Source organism: Gambusia affinis, linkage group LG06 (genome assembly GCF_019740435.1).
Source record: "Gambusia affinis linkage group LG06, SWU_Gaff_1.0, whole genome shotgun sequence".
In the NCBI taxonomy this organism is placed as follows: domain Eukaryota; kingdom Metazoa; phylum Chordata; class Actinopteri; order Cyprinodontiformes; family Poeciliidae; genus Gambusia; species Gambusia affinis.
This window is the reverse complement of record NC_057873.1, coordinates 8554208-8575799: the sequence shown is the minus strand read 5'-3', so window position 1 is coordinate 8575799 and position 21592 is coordinate 8554208. Positions and strand designations below refer to the sequence as shown.

The 21592-nt window shown below is 38.8% G+C and overlaps 1 protein-coding gene across 1 annotated transcript in view; it reads left to right on the top strand.

The window, feature by feature from the left end:
• Positions 1–21592, top strand: part of frya (furry homolog a (Drosophila)) — a 38024-nt gene that overhangs the window by 14817 nt on the left and 1615 nt on the right. The window contains 42 exon segments of the mRNA XM_044119695.1: positions 24–279; positions 441–623; positions 737–823; positions 1929–2188; positions 2270–2459; positions 2720–2844; positions 3248–3305; positions 3412–3503; positions 3641–3813; positions 4136–4296; positions 4469–4579; positions 4761–4915; positions 5043–5145; positions 5345–5516; positions 6257–6513; positions 6609–6755; positions 6850–7018; positions 7449–7539; positions 7644–7726; positions 8130–8280; positions 8417–8520; positions 9517–9702; positions 10223–10421; positions 11012–11133; positions 11221–11408; positions 11521–11615; positions 11703–12271; positions 12379–12476; positions 13566–13736; positions 13827–13967; positions 14450–14629; positions 15248–15412; positions 15559–15633; positions 15719–15889; positions 16691–16891; positions 17365–17508; positions 18326–18480; positions 18557–18764; positions 19410–19559; positions 19657–19755; positions 19851–19931; positions 21392–21502. Of these exon segments, the coding sequence (XP_043975630.1) occupies positions 24–279; positions 441–623; positions 737–823; positions 1929–2188; positions 2270–2459; positions 2720–2844; positions 3248–3305; positions 3412–3503; positions 3641–3813; positions 4136–4296; positions 4469–4579; positions 4761–4915; positions 5043–5145; positions 5345–5516; positions 6257–6513; positions 6609–6755; positions 6850–7018; positions 7449–7539; positions 7644–7726; positions 8130–8280; positions 8417–8520; positions 9517–9702; positions 10223–10421; positions 11012–11133; positions 11221–11408; positions 11521–11615; positions 11703–12271; positions 12379–12476; positions 13566–13736; positions 13827–13967; positions 14450–14629; positions 15248–15412; positions 15559–15633; positions 15719–15889; positions 16691–16891; positions 17365–17508; positions 18326–18480; positions 18557–18764; positions 19410–19559; positions 19657–19755; positions 19851–19931; positions 21392–21502 (6637 nt within the window).

Sequence of the window (21592 nt, the reverse complement as noted above, 5' to 3'; positions counted from 1 at the left end):
CTGGATTTTGCCTGGTTTGCCAGGTTGACGATCCACATGGATGATGAGCTTCGCCTCATAGCCCAGAACTCCCTGCAAAGTCTGCTAGTGGATTTCTCTGACTGGCGTGACGATGTTTTGTTTGGATTCACCAACTTCCTGTTGCGTGAGGTTCAAGACACCCACCAAGGGTTGTTAGATACGTCCCTCAGACTACTGCTGCAGCTGCTCACACAGTGGAGAATAACCCTGGCGTCTTCTGGAAAGAGCCATGACCTCGCTAAGCTGCATGCTGTCGAGGTGAGCTGGAGTTTTTACACATGTTATGCATTTAGCAAATGGGTTGTCCTCTCTGCCTGAGGCTGATGCTCCACAATATACCGGCTGCAGATAATTTAAATGTGATTTTTTTTTTTTTGTTATTAGACATAGAAATGTAACAATTGTTTCAATTTTCACAGCTGCTGAATTCTTGCTCGGGCCATAAGATGCCTGCAGACAGAGCTCCTCACTCCACTGTGCTGCATGCTGTGGAGGGACTGGCACTCGTACTGCTCTGCTCTTCCCAGCTGAGCACCCGCAGACTCGCTATCGCTGTACTCAAAGAGATACGGAGTCTTTACTTGACAATAGGACAGACAGAGGTAAATCAAAGAGACACCAAAACGATGTAAAAAGTAGTAAGGTGTAAAATGTAGTTGAGTTGAATGTTTGATGTTGAGACTTTGCATGTTTTTTTATGTTTTGTAAACTGCAGGATGATGAAAAACCAATGATAGAGATCATGGATCAGCTCAGCCCTGTTATCATGGAGAGTTTTATCAACGTAGCTGTCTCTGATGCAGTAAGTTCCTTCTGTGGCCTTTTGCATTCGCTCAGATTCTATGTACCGTCTTAATTTCAGGCGAGTTGTCTGCAAACCAGTAAGCTAGGTTGAAAACAAGATAATAGCTAGTAGGAGAGTTCAGTCACATGTACAGATCGCAGGTTTCTCAGCAAACAAATTACCCATAAACACGCTAAAGTTGGTGACTAAAAAGATATAGTAGTTTGTGTAGTGTATGGCATTTTTTGCTTTTTCTTTATGTTTTCTTAAATAGTCTTATTCAGATTTTGGTTAAATTTAGATTTTTGAATTGTGTTGCTATTTTATAAGTACATTTTGAGTGCACTTTTTTGGTACATTGAAAGCCAGAGTAACTTCTGTCACTTGGCAAAATCAGTACACGATTACAGCTGAAAACTTGTTTGGATGATTTTGAACAGTGACATACATTTTAAACTAATTTGAACCTATCTTGCCTTATGTCTCAAATCTTGAATGCTTTCTTTATTTAAACCTTCCTGTTTCATGATGAAAGTCTTTCTCTCTCTCTCAGAGTCAGAATGAACCACTGGCTTGTAGTAGAAAATTTCTTCTTACAGCAGTTCTTACATCTCTGTGGTTCTTTTCATGCACTTTTAAACATCTCATTTATGGTACAAAAATGGTAGTAATGGTGTGAGTCTTTACTCTGAAATGATTTCAACATGGAAGAACCTGACCAGAATTTACTGGGAACAGATATTTTAGTCATGGACAAAAAAACAATCTATTTTAAATCATTCGATCCCAGTCCCCTACTGATTTCTCAGTGTATTTACAACAAATATGAATTTCATATTGCATTGATATTAAAATAACCTGTTTACATTGTAAATTAATACATTTTGGAAGTTGAGTATGAAAATCTAGTTCTTTGAAACCAAACATAAATTTAAAAACACTTAAATCATTTATCTGTATTAAGCAGTATATTTTTGTTGGACGTACAAACCAAACACCTGAAGTCCAGCAGCTGTTGCTTAATTCAGTCTCCTCCACTCCATCACCAATGCGTTCTTGTTTCAAATCTATTTTGCTCACCACCCCTGACCTTTGCCCCTGTTGTATCACTGGTTTGTTGCAGGCTGCGCTGCCAGCTGGCCACCACGTGGATCTTCAGTGGCTCGTGGAGTGGAATGCGGCACTTGTCAACAGTCAGTATGACATCATGAGCCCCTCGCACGTGTGGCTCTTCGCCCAGTCTGTGAAGGACCCCTGGGTGCTGTGTGTGTTCTGCCTCCTTCGGCAGGACCACCTTCCAAAGTTCTGTCCCACAGCTCTCAGCTATGCCTGGCCCTACGCCTTCACTCGACTGCAGATGCTCATGCCCCTGGTGGACCCAAAGTAAGTGTCCTCAGAGTTGACTGTAAATTCACAAAGTAGATGTTTTTAAATATATTCCTAACAGTGTCATGGTCTTAACAGCAGTCCAGTAAATGCAAAGAAGAATGGCACATCTGGTAGTGGGGAGAGCTACGTAACATTATGGAGAAATTACCTGATCCTTTGCTTTGGGGTGGCCAAGCCCAGTATCATGAGCCCAGGCCATCTGAGAGCGTCGACACCTGAGATCACAACTCCCACACCTGATAGCACCGTCAGTCATGATAACAAGGTAGTTGTCTCTTCATCATTGTGCCTTATTAATTCCCACAGTGCCCAGAGTCCAAAAGATCAGGTGTTTACACTGAGCCTGTTGACATTCACACTCAATGCATTGAATTACACAACAGTTATTTCACATGAGTGAAACTGGAAACCGGTGTATTCTTAACTGTATTTTTATCTCATTGTAGCTCCGATTAATTAGTGCTGCTCAAGCTGCTCGAGAGATTTCATTTATGCGACCGAACAATGTCTGTTTTGTTGTTTCAGGTTATTGGAAGCCCATCTGTGGCTTGGCTTCTAAAGCAGCTGGTCCCACTGATGAGAACAGAGAGCATCGAGTTGACAGAGTCATTAGTTCTTGGATTTGGACGGACTAATTTATTGGTATTCAGGTAGATCTATGTTTGACATTTTATTTTCTGAACAATTGCAACCATAAATGTTATATTTTGGGGTATTAAAATGACTTTTTGTCCCATCCTTAATTTTATCATGAGTTTTAGTGCCTCATGAGAATTGAATGACATAGATTTTTTTTCTGTTTGTGGTGCTGCAGGGTTATGACTAAACTGATTAAATGGAATGTAGGTCCACTTTGTAATTAAAATCTTCACTGACCTAAATTTTTGTATGGATTTAATGTGGAGACAAACATAGGATTATACCTGAATGAGGCCTCATAACCTATTAAATTTCTATTCACATTGTTTGCTAGAGCTCATGTTCTGTTGCTCAAATCCTTTTCAGAGAAAAAAGTAAAAATAGACTGTTAATGATTGCACTTTCTGCACACAGAGAGCTTGTGGAGGAGTTACATCCCCTCATGAAAGAGGCATTAGAAAGAAGACCCGAGGTTTGTTGCTTATGATGCTCAACACGTATTCATGTTCCTCACCAGAGAGCTTTTTTGTTTCAAAGAATCCTCGCTGTTTAAGTCATGTATACATGATTGTTGGCAGAACAAGAAGCGCCGTGAGCGGCGGGACCTGCTGCGATTACAGTTGCTTCGCATCTTTGAGCTTTTGGCTGATGCTGGTGTTATCAGTGATAGGTTAGTGTGGCTACAGCTGAAACTTGTTTTTGAAATGAAGTTACATTTACAAAAAATGAAGAGAAAGAGAAATAAAATTAAATGAGTTGAAATTTGCTCTCATTGAGCATGTATCTGTTCTTTCTGTCATCTTGCAGTACAAATGGAGCTCTGGAACGTGACACCCTTGCCCTTGGCGCTTTGTTCCTGGAGTATGTTGATTTAACTCGGATGCTTCTTGAAGCTGAAAATGACAAAGAGGCCGAGATCCTCAAGGACATCCGAGCTCACTTTAGTGCGATGGTGGCCAACTTCATCCAATGTGTACCAGGTACCCCTGAACCTTCTTGGAAGCTACCCCTTTACAAAAGGGCCAAAAGTATGTTTAGCACTGTACTTGGTGTGTCTGCTGGGAGTATGTCCAAAAATAGTTCAGCTTAACAACAGAAGATGCAAAAGCCGGTGATCACTCATGGGTTGCCTGGTATTTAAGTCTCCAAAGGCCTGCTAATGGCTTGTTGAAGCATGTTGATATTTTTGCTTTTATGCAGAGTCCTTCTGCAGCAGTTTATTATGATGCATGGACAGGTTTCCTGACACTGCACTTTCGTAATGCCTTTACCTACAACAACTTGTTCTCTTCTCCTCCCTAGTGCACCAAAGGAGATTCCTGTTTCCACAGCAGAGCCTTCGGCATCACCTCTTTATCCTGTTCAGCCAATGGGCAGGTCCCTTCAGCATCATGTTCACCCCCCTGGACCGATACAGTGACAGGAATCATCAAATAACAAGATATCAGTATTGTGCTCTAAAGGTAAAAAGTGTCTGAAATATCATCCTGTTTTGTCTGGTGTTGAGCTCAATAACTATTTAACATTCAGTAAGGATAAGTTATTTTAGAAGTAATTATTATGACAATTTGAGATCAGAAAACTCAGGACGATTAAAAGTTAAGCAGCTTGTCATGATTGTGTTTATTTCTCCAGGCCATGTCTGCTGTGTTGTGCTGTGGTCCTGTCTTCGATAATGTTGGCCTTTCTCAAGATGGATACCTCTATAAGTGGCTGGATAATATACTGGCCTGCCAGGATCAGCGGGTCTGTAGCCAATGCTTTACCACTGTGGTGCATTTAAACAAAGAGCAGACTGACCTGATGACATGTTGTAGCTTGCTTTTTAAAAGGCCGGCTCTGCTTATTGCCAACTTCTTACAGGAATCTTGGCAAGAAACAAATTATTCTTTTGCTTTGCTTTGTCTTCTGTCTGCCTTGTACTCAGGTCCATCAGCTTGGTTGTGAAGTTGTCATCTTGCTTTTGGAGCTAAATGCTGACCAAGTCAACCTGTTCAACTGGGCCGTGGATCGGTGCTACACTGGTTCCCACCAGCTCGCCTCTGGTTGCTTTAAAGCCATTGCTACAGTCTTTTCCAGCAGGTATAAACAATCTTAACCTCTCGACTGTTTAAATTGTCTTTTTTGATTCTACGGAATCAAAATACTTGAAAACAAAAAATATTTTCTTTACAATAATTTTTTTGTCTCTTCTCTTTTTCTTTACCAGTAAAAGCTACCCGGGTGACATTGTTACACTGCTGAATCTTGTGCTGTTTAAAGCATCTAGCACCAACAGAGAACTCTATGAGATTTCAATGCAGCTAATGCAGGCAAGAAAAAGCAAAAATTACTTGTTAAATTTCCACTTTCCACAGAAAAAATGTATGGCTATTCATTTTGTGACAATAGTCAATGTTTTGAATCGTTTTGAGGTTGTTTCTACAACTCTGTTATTTTTCTGGAACAACACTTGCCTAAAAATAAAGAAAATTATGTATAACAACCTTCTTGATTTTTTATTTCAAACAGATACTTGAAGACAAGTTATTCATGTACTCTAAGAAGACAACAGAGCTGAAGCCAAGCAACATTCTGTATGGCACCCATGGTCCATTGCCTCCTCTTTACAGTGTCTCACTCCCACAACTCTCTACTCAGCTAGCCAAGATGTACCCAGAACTCACGCTCCCCTTGTTTTCAGGTAAGTGGTAATGTATTTAGAGGTTATGTAGGCAACTAATAATGATGATAATGATGATGATGATGACTAGAGAGACTAGAGAGAGCTGGAGGGTGTGTTGGTGATTTTGTACCAATTAGGAGAACTCCTGTTTTATTGAACAATTTTAAAGAAAACATTTAACCTCGTGCAAACAGACATATTAACAAGCAGCCAGGAATGAGGTTAGACGAAATAGTGTTTGGTTTCATTATTTCAAAGAAAATGCATTAAATTATTACAACTTTTTGCCTAGATGATTGATAACAAAAACTTTGGGCAGATTACACACCCTTGAGCAACATCAGTAATGATTGGAAATGACTTATGTTGCCAGAGCAATAAGATTTAAGCCAGTTGTAAGGTTGGCAGCAATAACAGTGGAAGATAATCTTCACTCTAGGATGTTATTGGAGATAGTGTCCTCAGCAGTAGTAAAGTCAAAAAGATGAGAATGATTTCTGTAAAATGGGAGTGGAAGCCAGACTGAAACTGTTCAGAGAAATGCTGGACATGTCTCTGAATACTTGGTCCTGGACAGGTTTGTGTGAATCAAAGAGAATTGTGAGAAAAAAAAAGCATCTCTACTGTTTAAGAGGACAACTTCACATATGAGCATTATGGTGAAATCAAGAATATTTCATCTTTTTTTGTCCAAGTGCAAATACTGCAGTTTCTAACGATGTTATGCTGATGTTTTTGTTGGCGTTCTTTTCTTACAGAGGTCAGCCAGAGGTTCCCCACCACTCATTCCAATGGCAGGCAGATCATGCTAACCTACCTCCTTCCCTGGCTTGGTAACATTGAACTAGTGGACAGTGGCTTGCTGCTCCCAGTCTTTTCACCATCAAACCCCAGCTGCGAGTCTTCCTGTCAGCTGAACAGTACAGATTCATTACATTCATTAAAAGGGACAGGCTGGGGATCATTACAAGCCACATCTATGGTTCTCAATAACCTCATGTTCATGACAGCCAAGGTAAAAAGTTGTTGGGATGTATAATACCAAGGTACGATGGTAAACTATATAACTGAAATGAATACAGCTTTGTGTTTTTTTCATCTCTGTCTTAGTATGGAGATGATTTACCTGGACCAGAGATGGAAAATGCCTGGAATGCGTTAGTGAGCAATGAGAAATGGAGCAACAATCTGAGAACCACTCTGCAGTTCATTATCAGCCTGTGTGGTGTCAGCGGTGACACCACCCTTCTCCCATACGTAAGACATTGAGCCCTGCTAGAAAATGTCAGAAAAATGTCTTCCTTTAACTTCACAATTTCTCTGAAGAATTGTTCCTTCTTTATTTATCCAGATCAAAAAGGTGGTCATCTATCTTTGCCGAAACAACACAATGCAAACCATGGAGGAGTTGTTATTTGAGCTGCAACAAACAGATCCCGTCAACCCTGTGGTGCAACACTGTGACAGCCCTCCTTTCTACCGTTTCACTGCCACAAGCAAAGCTTCTGTGGTGGCTTCAGGTCATTTTCTTTATTCTTCCAATTTTTTTAATCCCTGTACATATTAGGTTTTAATGTGAATTGGTGCTTTATAAACTGACTAAGCTGATCTGTCATCACCTGGATATGGATAAATTAAAATTTTTGAATGTTTTCAGAGTAATATTTAAAGGTTTATATAACATCTATGAGATCTATAACAATTACATATAATGTAAAAATATATATATATGCATGCTATCATATCACTTCATTGAATCTACACTTACTGAAATTGGTTGTACTTTCTGATTGGAAAATTCTAGGACATGTTTAATTGCCTTAATGGAGCTATTTTGTGGCCAGTCATTGAAAACTGCTTGCTTTGGACAGATTCCCAGTGTTAAATGCGTGGTAGCTGTAATTCCTTTAACATGTTATATAACATGTCCACTTATGGTTCTTTCTTCAGGAACCACATCAAGCAGCAACACTGTCATAGCTTGCCAAGATAACTTTCCCGACACAGATGACATCAAGACCATGAAGGAGAACGAGGAGAGGTAAAGTGTCCACTGATGACATAAATCATGTGATCAGAGATAATTACGGCCTTGGAGGACATTTATTGATATCTTCATAGATATATATGTCTTTCTGGTCTCAGGCTTGGCCATATAATGAGAGCACACAGCCGACTGGAGTCACGTTACAGCAACAGTTCAGGAGGATCTTACGATGAAGAGAAAAGTATGTGTTACATTGTGTTAAAAACTTGAAGGAATTATGTCTGTTATTTTTGTTTGGTGAGAAACACAATTTGGCATAAAGAGCAAGAACGAAGAAAGCATGGAGCCTCTAAGGATGGATGAGCAATGCGTAAAAGGCCTCAGGCTTCTGTGACTCTGCAATAAAATTCAAGCAGCCAAGCCCAGGTTCTCTGCACTGTGGTTTCTGTCCCAAAACAACCTAGTGTGACTAAACTTGGTCTAATATAAATAACAAAAAGAAATAACCAAAAAAAAAAGAAAATGCAGCAGAGTCTTACAAAATATTGTGACATTGATATTATATGTATTGTTACTCACACAAATGTTTGTTGAATTATATTAAATATGAATGAATGCTAAATTAATATCCTATGATCACTTAGATGAACCTCTGCCGCCCTATGTGGATTGGCTGACGTTTGTTATTGAAGCAAACAAACCCCACCCGCTCCCCATGCCGCTTAATGGAGGATGCTGGGCTCCACTGGTGGACTTTTTACCAGAAACCATCACTCCCAGAGGACCACTGCACAGGTTACAAGATTAAGATATATATTTAATGTTTAAACAGTTTGCTGAGGTTTCTTTTGAAGCTGTAGAACTGTACAATTGGTCACAGATGTGAAATAGGTTATGTAACATGTTTCCTTATATTTTGTGATTACTTTAGGTGTAATATTGCAGTAATCTTCATGACCGAGCTGGTGGTGGATCATGGTGTGAGAGAGGACTGGACGTTGCACCTTCCTTTAATCCTACATGCTCTGTTTTTGGGTAAAGACTCTATACTATTGTATTTTTTTAATTACTTATACTTGTCAAACTATGATAATTTATTTTTTTCTTGTAGAAACACTGGAGTGTCATGCAAAGATATTAACACCCTTCACCTTTTTCATATTTTGTCACGTCACAGTGACAAACATAACATAATTCATTTCACTGTATATCTGAAAGATGAGAATGATTAATGATTCTGCTAGGAGTCATTAATCTGAAAAGCGAGCCATGGTTTTATATTCAGCACCGATTGTTTCTGCAAATACCTTTCGCAATAGTTTCATCTCTCAAGTTTATTTGGGTTTGTCTGAAACCTCATTTCTCTCTATTTTTCCAAAATATCTCAAGCTCAGTCGGATTGGAAGGAGGGTGTCATTAATCATTCAAAGGAGAAGTGCAGTGTTAGTTTTCTTCCACTCACAGCATTTTGTGTGAAGGCAAAAAAGTTATCTATTTGTCCACAATATCGTTTTTCACGTTTGCTGTATCGCTTCATGGCTTGTACCCAACTTGAAGCACATCGTTTTAGAATTTATCCATTTACCTGTGGATTCTGCTGCTCTTCTAAAGTTATCATAGGCCTCTTTGCTTCTCTGATAAAGACTTCCCTTGCCTGCACAATCAGTTTAGATGGATTACAGTCTAATATAAGGTTTCAAGTCATGACTTGATCTTTCAATTTGCAGAGGATTGACTGAACAGTGCTTTGTAAATAGTTTATTAATTTAAACCTTGTTTTGCTCTTCTCCATAACCACATCCCCTAACTGCCTGGGTTGTACTTTATATTTGTTCACTAATGTATTTATTACACCAAGCTTTGGAGGCTTGCATAACTTCGTGCTGGTCTGCCACATAAAGTCCTATTAAAAGACTTTGTTGTTTATGTCTGTAATGTGATAATATGTGTGAAAGTTCACCTGCTTTGCATGCTTTTGTAAGATGGTGTCAAAGTGCGGCAGCTCATCTGATCTTTGTGTTTGCTTTACAGGCATGGATCACTGTCGCCCTGAGGTTTTCGAGCACAGCAAACGTCTGCTCCTTCACCTGTTCATCACCTTGTTCTGTAACAACAACTTTCAGACCATTGCATCAGTTTTACTGCAGACGCGGGAAGTCAATGTCCTCAAGACCCTCACTTGCACATCCTGCCTTCAGATGGAATATTCACCTGCAGGTAGTCACGTTTGTCAGCTATCAGAGCTGTTCTCACTCTCCTGGAAGTCTGAATTAGCACACCTCTTGATAAAGCAGGCTTGCATTTGTCATGTGGCTTTTCTGTCTGGCTATTATAAACTTGAAAGTCAGAAGGGGATGGCTTGCATTCCTCGAAGACAATAGATCAGTTTCTTATCTTGGGGAGAAACTATTTGGACACTGTGCCAAAAGCAATACTGAGTACCGAGGACATCAGAGGTTTTGATTAAAGCATTCCATTCTGCTATTTTTATCCTCCAGTCTAAATTGGGGCCATCTGCTCAAACGTCAATTGGTTCAACTGCTAATCATTTTTCTTGAAAATTGTCTAGACATTACTTACCAACAGGTTGTATATTGCAAAGCTTTGTTTTATTTATTCTCCAGATTTTTTTGCAAAATAATGCATTTGTTTTAAATAGTGCAGTTAGGTGATCCGAGGTAGACGCTGCTCAAATGGGGCAAACTATTAAATAATTGATCCTTTGTTTTGTGTTTAGGTGGCTGTGACTTCCTGCGGGAGTGCCAGGCATCTCCGGTGCCAGACTCTGGCCTGAGCTCTTCCTCCACATCGTCCAGTTTGAGTCTGGGGGGCAGCAGCAGCAACCTGCCAGAGATCGCACAGGAGATGGAGGAGTTTGTGAGCTCCTGCAAAATCAATGAGAAGAGCAATAAGCTCATTGAGTTTTTGATAACAAGGTAACCATATTGATGCATTGTTTTTTGTAATTTAGTCACTAACTGTGTATTACAGCTAAAGTGTGGTAAAATAATGCCTAGAAATGACATTGATGTCCTGCAGAATGTTTCTGGACGTAGGTCTCCACCTAGTGGTAGTGCTTTTGTATTGCAATTTGTTTTGCATGTGTAAATAAATGTAACATTTAAGGTCTGAAAGTTAGAAGGCACAGCTGAAACAACAATTACTAAATAATCACAAGAAACAGCGCTTAAAAGAAACACTTTATGCTTAAATTTTCTTTAAAGTTTCATAACTTTGTTTTGACATCAGGTAAAAATATGTATGTGCACAACCTTTTACTACCCACTTGCCTTGACACAATCATTTTCTTATTGTGAAGAATAAATTACACGTTTTTTAAAGGGTAACAAAATAGAAAACAGTTGATCCTTGAAATGTGTAGAACTGTATCCTGGCAATTATTCAAGACTAAGCTTTTGTATGATAATGTTTTAGAAGAATAACCTTCCAGCAGAACTACCTTTAAAAAGAGGTTATAATGTGGGTTTATTGTAACAAAACAAAATCTTGTTTTTTTTTTTTTAAGACCATATGGACCATTGTGGTGTCACGAAGACATTTCACCAAAGAACCAAATCTCTAAAAGCACAGCACAACTGACAAACTTTCTGCGGCATGTTGTATCTGTTTTTAAGGAGTCCAAGTCAGGTAACAGGAGTGATCATACTGAGTATTAATCCTTTCCCATGCAGTTACAGGGGTTGATTTACTCTTCATGTTCTCTCTCCTGATCAGATTACTTTTTGGAGCAGCAGCTCAGTGAAGTGGCCCTCCAGACGGCTCTGTGTAGCTCATCTCGTCACTATGCCAGCCGCTCCTTTCAGGTGTTTAGAGCTCTTCGTCAGCCCATTTCTGCCCACGCTGTGTCTGACCTGCTGTCGAGGCTTGTGGAAGTCATCGGTGAACATGGTGAAGAAGTCCAAGTAAGTATGTGAATTAATAGTATGTGGTAAGGTGTTATATTTAAACTTTAAAATACAGTAAAAAAGACTCTGGAAAAGGTCTTCAGAACTGATTTGTGTATGTTCCTCTCAGGGCTATGTTATGGAAGTATTACTTACTCTGGAATCTGTTGTGGATAACTTGGCGAACTGCCTGAAAAACAATGATCTTATGGCTTTCTTTACGAGGTTTGTGCTTCCTCTGTGCAGCTTTGTTTCCAACTGGTGTTCTGTTAAGTATCCATTCCGTTTATTGCACTGTTTGTTGAATTACAGAGCATCCTCTCCAGATTTCCTTACCAGCTTTAAACAGCTGTCAAATAGAAAGAGCACAGGGCAGCTCAGCCTGAGGAGAGAAGAACGGAGCAGACATCAGAGGAGCTCTTCTGTCCCCAAAAAATTCGGAGAACCTGACAGGTGTTCAGATCCTCCTCGCAGTGCCACACTGGACCGCATCCCAGCCTGCGAACAACAGGTTCTGTTAGCCAGGATGCGAAGCGAAGACAACACCACCGACCCAATGAGCATAAACCACCCCAGCAACCTGCTGGCCACCGTCTTCTGGGTGGCAGTGTCGCTGATGGAGTCAGACTTTGAGTTTGAGTATCAGATGTCACTAAGGCTGCTGAATAAGCTGCTGACCAACATGTCGCTGGACAAGCAGGAGAACCGGGAGAAGCTGGAGAAGCTCCAGAGCCAGCTGCAGTGGAGCAAGTTCACTGGACTCCAGCAGCTACTGTTAAAAGGCTTCACATCCACTTCCACCACGGACCTCACACTACAACTCTTCTGTCAACTCACACCTGTGTCCAGAGTTCCTGTAGTGGATACATCACAAGCCATAGGTGAAAAGGGAACTCAGTAGATCATTTTAAGATTTCTGAAAGTACTTGCAAGTGATATTTACTTTTTTAGCAAGTCTAAAATGACTTTTCTGTGCTCTGTTTGTCAGGTTTTCCCTTGAACGTTCTCTGCTTGCTTCCACATCTTGTGCAGAACTTTGATGCACCATCCCCTTTTTGTCAAGATGTTGCTGAGAGGATAGCTCAGGTTTGGGCTTGTTGATGTTTATATAAACATTTACAAAAGAAGTTTATATTCATTCATCATCAACATGAATGTTACTTTTATTTTCAGCATTTAATTGTGCATTTTTACCTTCTTTTTTTTAAGCAACAAATGATTATACAACAAACAACTTCAATCACTTGTAAAAACAATAATGTACCAACTTGAATGTCCTATCGATCTTCTCTAAACCATAGGATCAAACTATGCATATGGACTCAAATACAAAAATACACTCTCACTAATATTTAGTTTAATTTCTTAAGCATGTTGCACATTAGTTAGATGCTTTTTGGCTCATTACCTATCAGAAATATTGAAGCTTATTTGAATCAGACTGCTTTTAAACTCAGTCTTAAAATTTTAAATTGGGTTGACGTAGGGGCCATTCCACATCTTTAATGACAGCCTGCTTTATCTGTTCCAAAACTACTTAGATGTGCGTTTGGGATGATCGCCTTTTAGGAACTCACATTTTCAACTATCCAGCAACTAATTAAAAGTGAAGCTGAAAATTTAAGACGTATTCCTCCGTCATTATGTCATCAATTCAATGCACACATCAAAACTGGGTCTGAAGGGAACATAATAGGCTAAAATGAAGCCTTGGGAATGGCTCTGATCTCCATTCTTTTGGAAATGTGTTAACAATGGTTAAAAACTGAGTAAATACCAGAAATGAACTTTGTAAAGTGAGCATTAACATCCGCAATGAGAAGACTCACCAAATATATGTATATTTTTTCTGTGTATTATTCATGGCTACAAAAAGAAAAGGGTTTTCTTGCAACGTTCCAAGGGACATTCATTTAGGATTAAATATCATTACTATTATATATTTTTGAGCCTTTATGCATATTTTTGCCTGTGTATAAAATTCATATTGAATTAATATCTGCGCACCTATAATCATGTCTTTTTGTTGTATTATTACTATTCCTGTTAAATGAATAGCTCAAATTCACTATTAAAAGCCCAAAATGCATAAACCATGCATGTATTATAAACTTCTTACCAACGTTATATACTAATTGGACCGCATATTTCCATATTTTGTGTTGTTTTCTGCAGGTCTGCCTTGAGGAGAAGAATGTCAAGCTGTCCAACCTCGCTCACGTCATGACTTTGTATAAAACACACACCTACACACGAGACTGCTTCTCTTGGGTCAACGTGGTGTGTCGGTATCTCCATGAAACCTTCTCAGACATCACCCTGAACCTGGTCACCTACATGGCAGAGGTGCGTGGAGCTGATCTTTTCTTCCCCCTCAGCTACTGTCATATAGTTTCACCGCTTCACGAACTGAATTTTGTTTAACTGTTGTTGCAGCTGTTAGAGAAGGGTCTCCCCTCTATGCAGCAGACACTTTTACAAATCATCTACAGCCTCCTGAGTCACATGGACCTGAGTGGCATTCAAGCCAAACCCTTCAACATAGAGGTCCTCAAGACAATTGAAAAGTTTGTGCAGGTAAACAACAGAAATACAGAGCCCATCTACATTTTTAGGGCATGTGTGTGCATGAAAAACTATGCATAATTTTCCTTCCCTTTCACAATTAAGATCTACTGTGTTTTGGTCCATCTCATAAAATTCCAACAGAACACAAAATGTAAACATGCTTGAGGAGAAAAAAAGCATGTTTTTTCAAGGAGCTGTACATAGTGGAAAGACTGAGAGGATCTTTATTCCCTGTTCCTTCTGTAAGGGCTCGTAAAATAGGAGGAAAAAAGCTGCCTGTGTGTTAGTGCAGTAAATTTGTAGACACACCCAGACTATAAACAGACTGTCTCTGGTCAGGCCTCTGTTTATTCTCATATTGCATTTTATTCCCTCCAGCACCTCTGGTATAAAAATAGAACCACGTAAAAAACACCAAATAAGACCTTTGATGATATTTTTAAGTATGCTTCGCATAGGAATCAATGCATCCATGTATGTGTTTTCTGTAGACGGCCCATTGGCGGGAAGCGCTGAACATCTTGAAGCTGGTAGTTTCCCGATCAGCCAGTTTAGTACAGCCTTCACTCCCACAAAGTGACTTCTCCTATGAAGACATCAGTCGCATGTGGGACCGCTCTTCCAAAGCCTTACCTGGGAAAACTCTGGATTTTCACTTTGATATCTCTGAGGTGAAGAACACGTTCTTTTCTTTTCATTTTACCATATTTTGAAGCTCTCTCTGACCCCTTAAAAGGTTTACATACTTCTGCCTTTGGCCTTGTAACCTCCGAACTTTCTTTTCCTGGGTTTGCTTTTTGTTTAGGTTGTTCTCTTTTGGAAGAGAAAACATTTTTTCTCCTTCTTATTGGTTATACTCAAATTCCCTTGTGAGTCATTCAAATTGTAAATACAGTTAGCCAAGTGTTGTTAGTGATGTGTGTGTGGGAACTGAACGGAGAGCTACTTATGTCAGTTTATGAATGGCAGGAAATGATGTCACATCTTTTGCTGCTTCTTTTCCTCTGTTTTGTGATACACTGAGTTGTACTGACTCTCCACACCCGAGGTATATCAGACCTGTAATTGAGAATTGTCAGAATACCTGAGTTTTTACACAAAAACCTAAACAAAAACAACCAAATTTTGTTATTTGCTTTATTTTATCTGGAATCCCTTTGAGACCAGGCAAAGTGGGTGTTTCCATGGAGCCCAAGTCATGAACTGTTAAAATCTAGGAGGTATTTTTCTCCTTTATGCTTTTCCAGACTGAATATCAATTGTTTCTGCACGTTTTTGTTTGCTTTTAGACACCAGTAATCGGACGGCGTTACGACGATCTGAAGCGTTCCCCAGGTCACGATGTGAGGAGCATGGCCACATCTGTGACCCGCAGCACTTCCTCCACCTCCTCTGGGTCCAACACCAACAACGTCCTGGTTCCAGTCAGCTGGAAGAGGCCTCAATCTTCACAGGTAAGAAAGTCAGCCTATTTCACTGGAAGATTGCTCTAAAAATGTGGTGATGCATTTTAGATCAATTTATGGACCTTTTTAATAGATATTTACAATGTGGAAAAAATGATCTAAATTTGAACGTTAATACCATTCTCCTTCTGCAGAAAAGAACACGAGAAAAGCTGGTGCATGTCTTGTCACTTTGTGGACAAGAAGTGGGGCTCACTAAAAATCCTTCGGTAATTTTCAGTGATAAAATCTTTAGCATTTTTGAGTAGACTTTCTTATAATGTATGTAAAAATGACTAAAGCCTTTCTTTGTAGGTTATCTTCTCTAGTTGTGGAGAACTGGACCTGATAGAGCACCAGCCCAGCCTGGTGTCCTCTGATGAGGGAACCCGCGAGCTCGAGAACATGGACGACACCACCTCCGAGCAGCAGTTCAGAGTCTTCAAAGACTTTGACTTCCTGGATGTTGAGCTTGAAGACGGAGAGGTGAGTCACAGTCACCTTAGCTTTGTTTAAAAACTTTTAGAAGAGGCATAAAGATGCCAATCCCACCCCCACTCCCTGACGTATGTAATGAGGATTCTGTTTTTTGTCTTATTTGTGCTATCCAGGAGCTGCAGGTAAGTTTTCTCTTGTTGCAGTTTTGCTTGTCGTGCCATGAATAATAAAAAAAGTTTTCTGGTGTGGGTAGTTTAGCTGATACACTGATGGCAGAAATACTGAATACTTATGCATGTTCTTCAATTTACAGAACTCATTATGCCCACTTGAGCAAGCACTGGACACACTGTATCTGAAGCTTACGAAAGAAATAACTTGCCTTCGTTTTTGTTCTACCAACATTCTATCTATGAATGTTGTTCAGGAAAAACACAAAAGAATAGTTTGAGTTTGAAACAAGCCTGTTGCTTGTAAAGTGTGGGAATGTGTACATTAATAGATGGAATAGGTTTGTTATTAAAAGATACAAATCACCTGAGGTTATCAAATCTCCCATTTGACCAATTTATTTGGAAAATTGTTGGATTTTGGAAGATCTGTAAAGTCATGTTGTCTTAAAAACTTACTCTGTTAGTATTTTCACAGTGTTATCTCCTCAAGTGTTTAACTGCAGCTTCAGTAAATTTCATTCAAAGATTTGATAGGCTCATAACACAGTTTGACCCCCAGCTAGTGGTTTTGCACAATGCTTGCATGTATGTTGTTGGGTTAATTCATGTCGAAACAAACCAAGAGCTTCCACCTGCATCTTGATATTTTTCAATGCAAGATGCTTTACTGTTGCAGGGTGAGACTGTGGACAACTTTAACTGGGGAGTGCGTCGCCACTCTGTGGACAGCTTGGACCAAAGTGACCTGCAGCCTCTGGAGGAGAGTCAGCTGTCTAGCAGCATGCCCAGCCTCAGTAAGATTACCCATGAAGACTCGGATGAATCATCTGAGGACGATTCGCTTGCGGCCAGCCAGATTCTCTCCCACTCTCAGATCGTAAGTTTTTGTGAGAATGTAACACTAATTTCAAACCTTAATGAAGCAAAGACTTTTAAACTGTTTCTTTCAATGATTTTTTTTTGTCTTAAAAACAGAAATCTCACATTTTTAAAAACTTTGAAATCTTTGTTCAATTCAGGCCATTAGGATTTCTCTCTGTAGACTGTAATTGACATTATTTGTAATTGACATACTTTAAAAAGTGTTTAGAATGCTTTTTATATTATTGTATGTCTAGTAGCAGCTTCAAACTATTAAAATGTAAAGATATGCTGGTTGTGCAATATAAAATGATCTTCATGTGATGCCAGCCAAAGTACTGGAGGTACTGGAGTTTTCTTAGGCTGTGTAAAGTAAAAGAGTGCTGGCAGTATGTTTATGAAGGGTTCCATTCATACATTGGCAATGCAATCAAGAGGGTGGAATATTATCTGTTTTTATTTCACTTCACTGTCCCTGTCTCATTTCAGACTGTCAGCCTTTCTCCGACACCAGAGATCAGCAGCGCGGATACCTCCTCTGCCACTTTTGACTCAACCTTGGCAAATTCAACCCCTCTGGGCACCAAAAATCCCAGTTTCGAAGTCCAACTCTCAGAGGACTCGAAGCAGCGGGTGAATAAGGGCTTCAGAGTGTCTGAGATCCTCAGAAACACTAACTCCTACCGCAGTTCCATTCTGGAATTCTTTACTAATTTTGCTAAATAGTTGCTCTACTGTGGAATTGTTTTGTGTAATGTCTTCAGCTTGAAATATGCTTTGGGTTTGGTCTCTGTTACATAATTTTGCATGTGTGTGGGGGTTTTTCCTGTCTTTTCCTGTCTTCAAAGAAGAGCATGGGCTGATTTAAATTAATCAAAGACTTGCATGCATAACAATATTGAACTAAAATCTACAACAGGACAATATGCTATTCTCTGGGCAGTGGGCTAGTTTGTGCTTTTATTTATTCATGCCAGAAATTGGATGAGAGTCTAAAAGGTTAAAAAGAACATAAATAAGTGTTTATTTGCTTGTGTCTGTTTGAGGCAATGTGTATACCTGCTGCTTCTGTGGGGGTGGCTCTGAGGGACAACTAAAAACTCTTGGCATGTGAACAGTCAGGAAAGGTTTACACATTGCCTGTCTGAAAAAAGGCCATAAGGCCATAATCATGGCTGTTTAAATATTTAATATTTCATTCATCAATTGGCACGATGTTTGCATACAAAATTCACAAGATTAAAGAAAACATCAAAAGGAGAGACCATAGGGTCCAGATGAAAGGTTAGTGAATTATTTTTAAATAGGATATGATCTGTTTAATAATGAAGTATAACAAAGGGAATAATAATTAAATGTATGCATGCATTTCAATATTAATTTACACTTTGAATTTAGTTACCATCAAGGTTAGCTAAGAAGATGTCCCTCTTTTGTTTTCCAATATGAGGTGTCACAAGAGGATGAAGACAGTAGTGTCCACGAGGACGATTTGTCTCTTTCTGTCAACGAACTGCCTTCTGAATATCAATGTGGGGACAGTTTGAGTATGGATGTGGCATATTATGACAAGGAAGAGCTGGACCTACACTGCAGCTTACCGAGGTACCCAATCACAGTCAACCATAAATATTTAGTTTGTCAGTAAGATTAATTCAATTTGCTTCATTTTTGTATTTAGTCTTCCTGAAGAGGAGAAAGATGACATGCTGGAGTCCCGCTCTTCACCTCCGCCGTCACCCTTCTTCTCTGCCATTCTTGCTGCTTTCCAGCCAACAGTTTGTGACGATGCAGAGGAGGCCTGGCGAAGTCACCTCAACCAGCTCGTCTCAGACTCAGATGGTTCCTGTGCTGTCTACACATTTCAAGTGTTTTCATCACTGTTTCAGGTAGGATCATCTCACCATAAGGATAGCTTTTATCTTCATTTTGTATTCAAACAGTTTGGAATTAAGGGCAAAACTGTGCCACTATTTCCCCATGTTTATGGTACGGATAGGGAGTTATAAAAAAATTTTTATAAATTAAGATGAACTGTTAAAAACAGAGCAGCACAAATGGACATGTGAAGGCAAAATAAGAAATAGATTCTGAAGTGTTTTGGTTTATGAGTTTGTAGCTTTATTAGATTATTTTAAGTTGTATTAATTTTCAGAAACTGATCAGTCTTTTTTTCTCAAAATCAGCCTGAAGGGTAAAATCCTGATCTTCCCAGTGAATGGTCTTCATCATAAAAAAGAAACACCTGAATATTTCTGTCCGTTTCTCAGAATAATAATAAAAAAATCAAAATAGAGTCAAAATTGTGTCCAGATTAAGGTCAATAAATTAACAGGATGATCATCTGTTAAAAAAAATAAGTGTCCATATTTAGAATAGAGGTCAATCTAAAGATATTTTGTATACCAATCTTTCAACATCTGTTTACCAGATATTGCATATTTCACTCATAAATTAGAAATTTTTTATTTTTTTTTGTGAAGAAATTGAATATCTATCATTTTTACAGTCAATGTGTTTTTAATGGTTTCCAGAGTATCCAAGCTAAATTTTGTTCCTTGACGTGTGATGCTGTGAGTTACCTTGGTGATGGCTTGAGGGGATTAGGATCAAAGTTTCTCAGATCTTCTGAGATCCTGGCATCTTGCTCCGAGTGCCCAACTCTGTTTATTGATGCTGACACAGTAAGTAGCTCAAAACAAATTTTTCAACAATGTACATCTGTTAGATGATTGAAATAATAATAAAAAACAATAATAAAGAATAATGTCTTTTCTACAGATAATGTCCTGTGGATTTCTGGAAAAAATGAAATTCAGCGTCCTAGAGCTTCAAGAGTACCTTGATACTTACAACAACAGAAAAGAGGCAACTCTCACTGTAAGGAGATAAATTATATTTAACAAAATTCATCTGACCAGTTTCTTGTTATTATGCTGTTTGAATCTCAACCACCTTGTGTTTGTTGCTTGCAGTGGCTGAACAGCTGTAAGGCCACCTTTCCCAGGACTGCTGGGGTTGCAGTGACATGCCAACCGGTGGAGCATGAAGAAAAAGTAAAGCATTTTTATTTCAAGACACTGTCACCATATTAAAAAATATAACAATTACACAGATTTCCATTGCCTCAAGCCTTTAGCTTTTGTTCACGCAAAAAAGTGGATATTTGTCCAGAGATAACTGAGGAAACTTGGATTCTGTTCATCTGCTCTTTCATACTGTACTTTCTGCATTACGGTTACTGTGTGCTACTGTAGCTCTGTGAGTGTTACCTCTTTATGTCACTCAGTTTGTTTCAGCCTCAAATCAGTGCATGCCACATTCCTTTCTGTCACTTGCATTGTGATAATTGTCAGCTCTGCTCTGCATGGTTCAGCAAACAATCCATTAATCTTCCATTAATCCATCTGTAAACAATTCAAATCAGAATGTTTCACTTTTCAATGCTTAACTTTCCAAAGCATTTCTTATAATATGAAAATGTTAAATTGTTTGGCTTGTTTCATTTTGTCCAATAGTGTATAACACCTTCCTTTTTTCATACATATTTTTAGACACATACAGTACCTTGCAAAAGTCATCATACACCTTAAACTGTTTGTCCTGTTACAAACACAAATATCTATGTATTTTATTTGCATTTTTGATTTGATAGGTCTACACAAAGTAGTTTATGCAGTAATCGAGAACTGCAGGGGAAATTGTACAATGTGTTTAAACCTTTTAGAAAGGTCTTAAAACTGTTGCTTGAATTTCTAATAATTCCCATTAGGTCAATACTTTGCAGATAGACTTTTAGCTGGAGTTAAAGCTGCAGGTCCTTCAGTGTATTTCTCTAGCAGTTACGCTTTCATTCTTTCATTCTTCTATGCAAAATAGTTCAAATCTATTCAGATTTTCATTTGGATTTAGGTCTAGATTTTAACTGGACAGTTCTAATTAATGAATGTGCCACCACAATCCAAAGGAAGGGTATCTTGAGGGTGAGGTGCTGTGCAGAAATGTGCAAATCAGTGAAAATTTAGATGTAAATTTGTTTCTATTTGTCAAAGACAGATTGAAACCTTGTCCTTTCTCTTCACAACTATGTGCTACTTTATGCTAGTTTAGCATATAAAATTCTAATAAAATGCATGGAAATTTGTGATTGTAACATGACAAAATGCAAAACAATTCAAAGAATTATTTCGCAAAACACTATTGAATCACAATTCTTCACTTTTCTGAGCATGTTAAACAGTTCAGATAGTTTTTGTTCAGTTTCTAATACAAGTCTTAATTGCATGGCCTTGGTTTTCTCTTTTCTTATCTTCTTTTCTGTCTTGTAACATGCCTGCTTGGTAGCAAATGGAATCTCTGGCTGTAAGTTTGTAGTGGCTTCTTTTGTTTCTCTGTTTACTTAAAACTAACATCCTATTTATTTTCATATCAACTTCATCACAATTGTAATCTTTTAAAGTTGTCATTCAAGATCTACAGTAAGTTTGTGTTTGATCCAAAACCATTTTCCTTCCAGCAACTGGAGCTCTGTCAAAGACTCTACAAACTCCACTTTCAGTTGTTGCTGCTTTTTCAGTCTTATTGTAAGCTGATTGAGCAGGTCCATGCAATAAGCTCGTTTCCAGAGGTAGGTCTGTTTAGCTTTTGTTGTCTTTTATGTTCAAATGCACATTAACATCTAACTTATGTAAAATTATTATTAACCCCTCCCAATTTT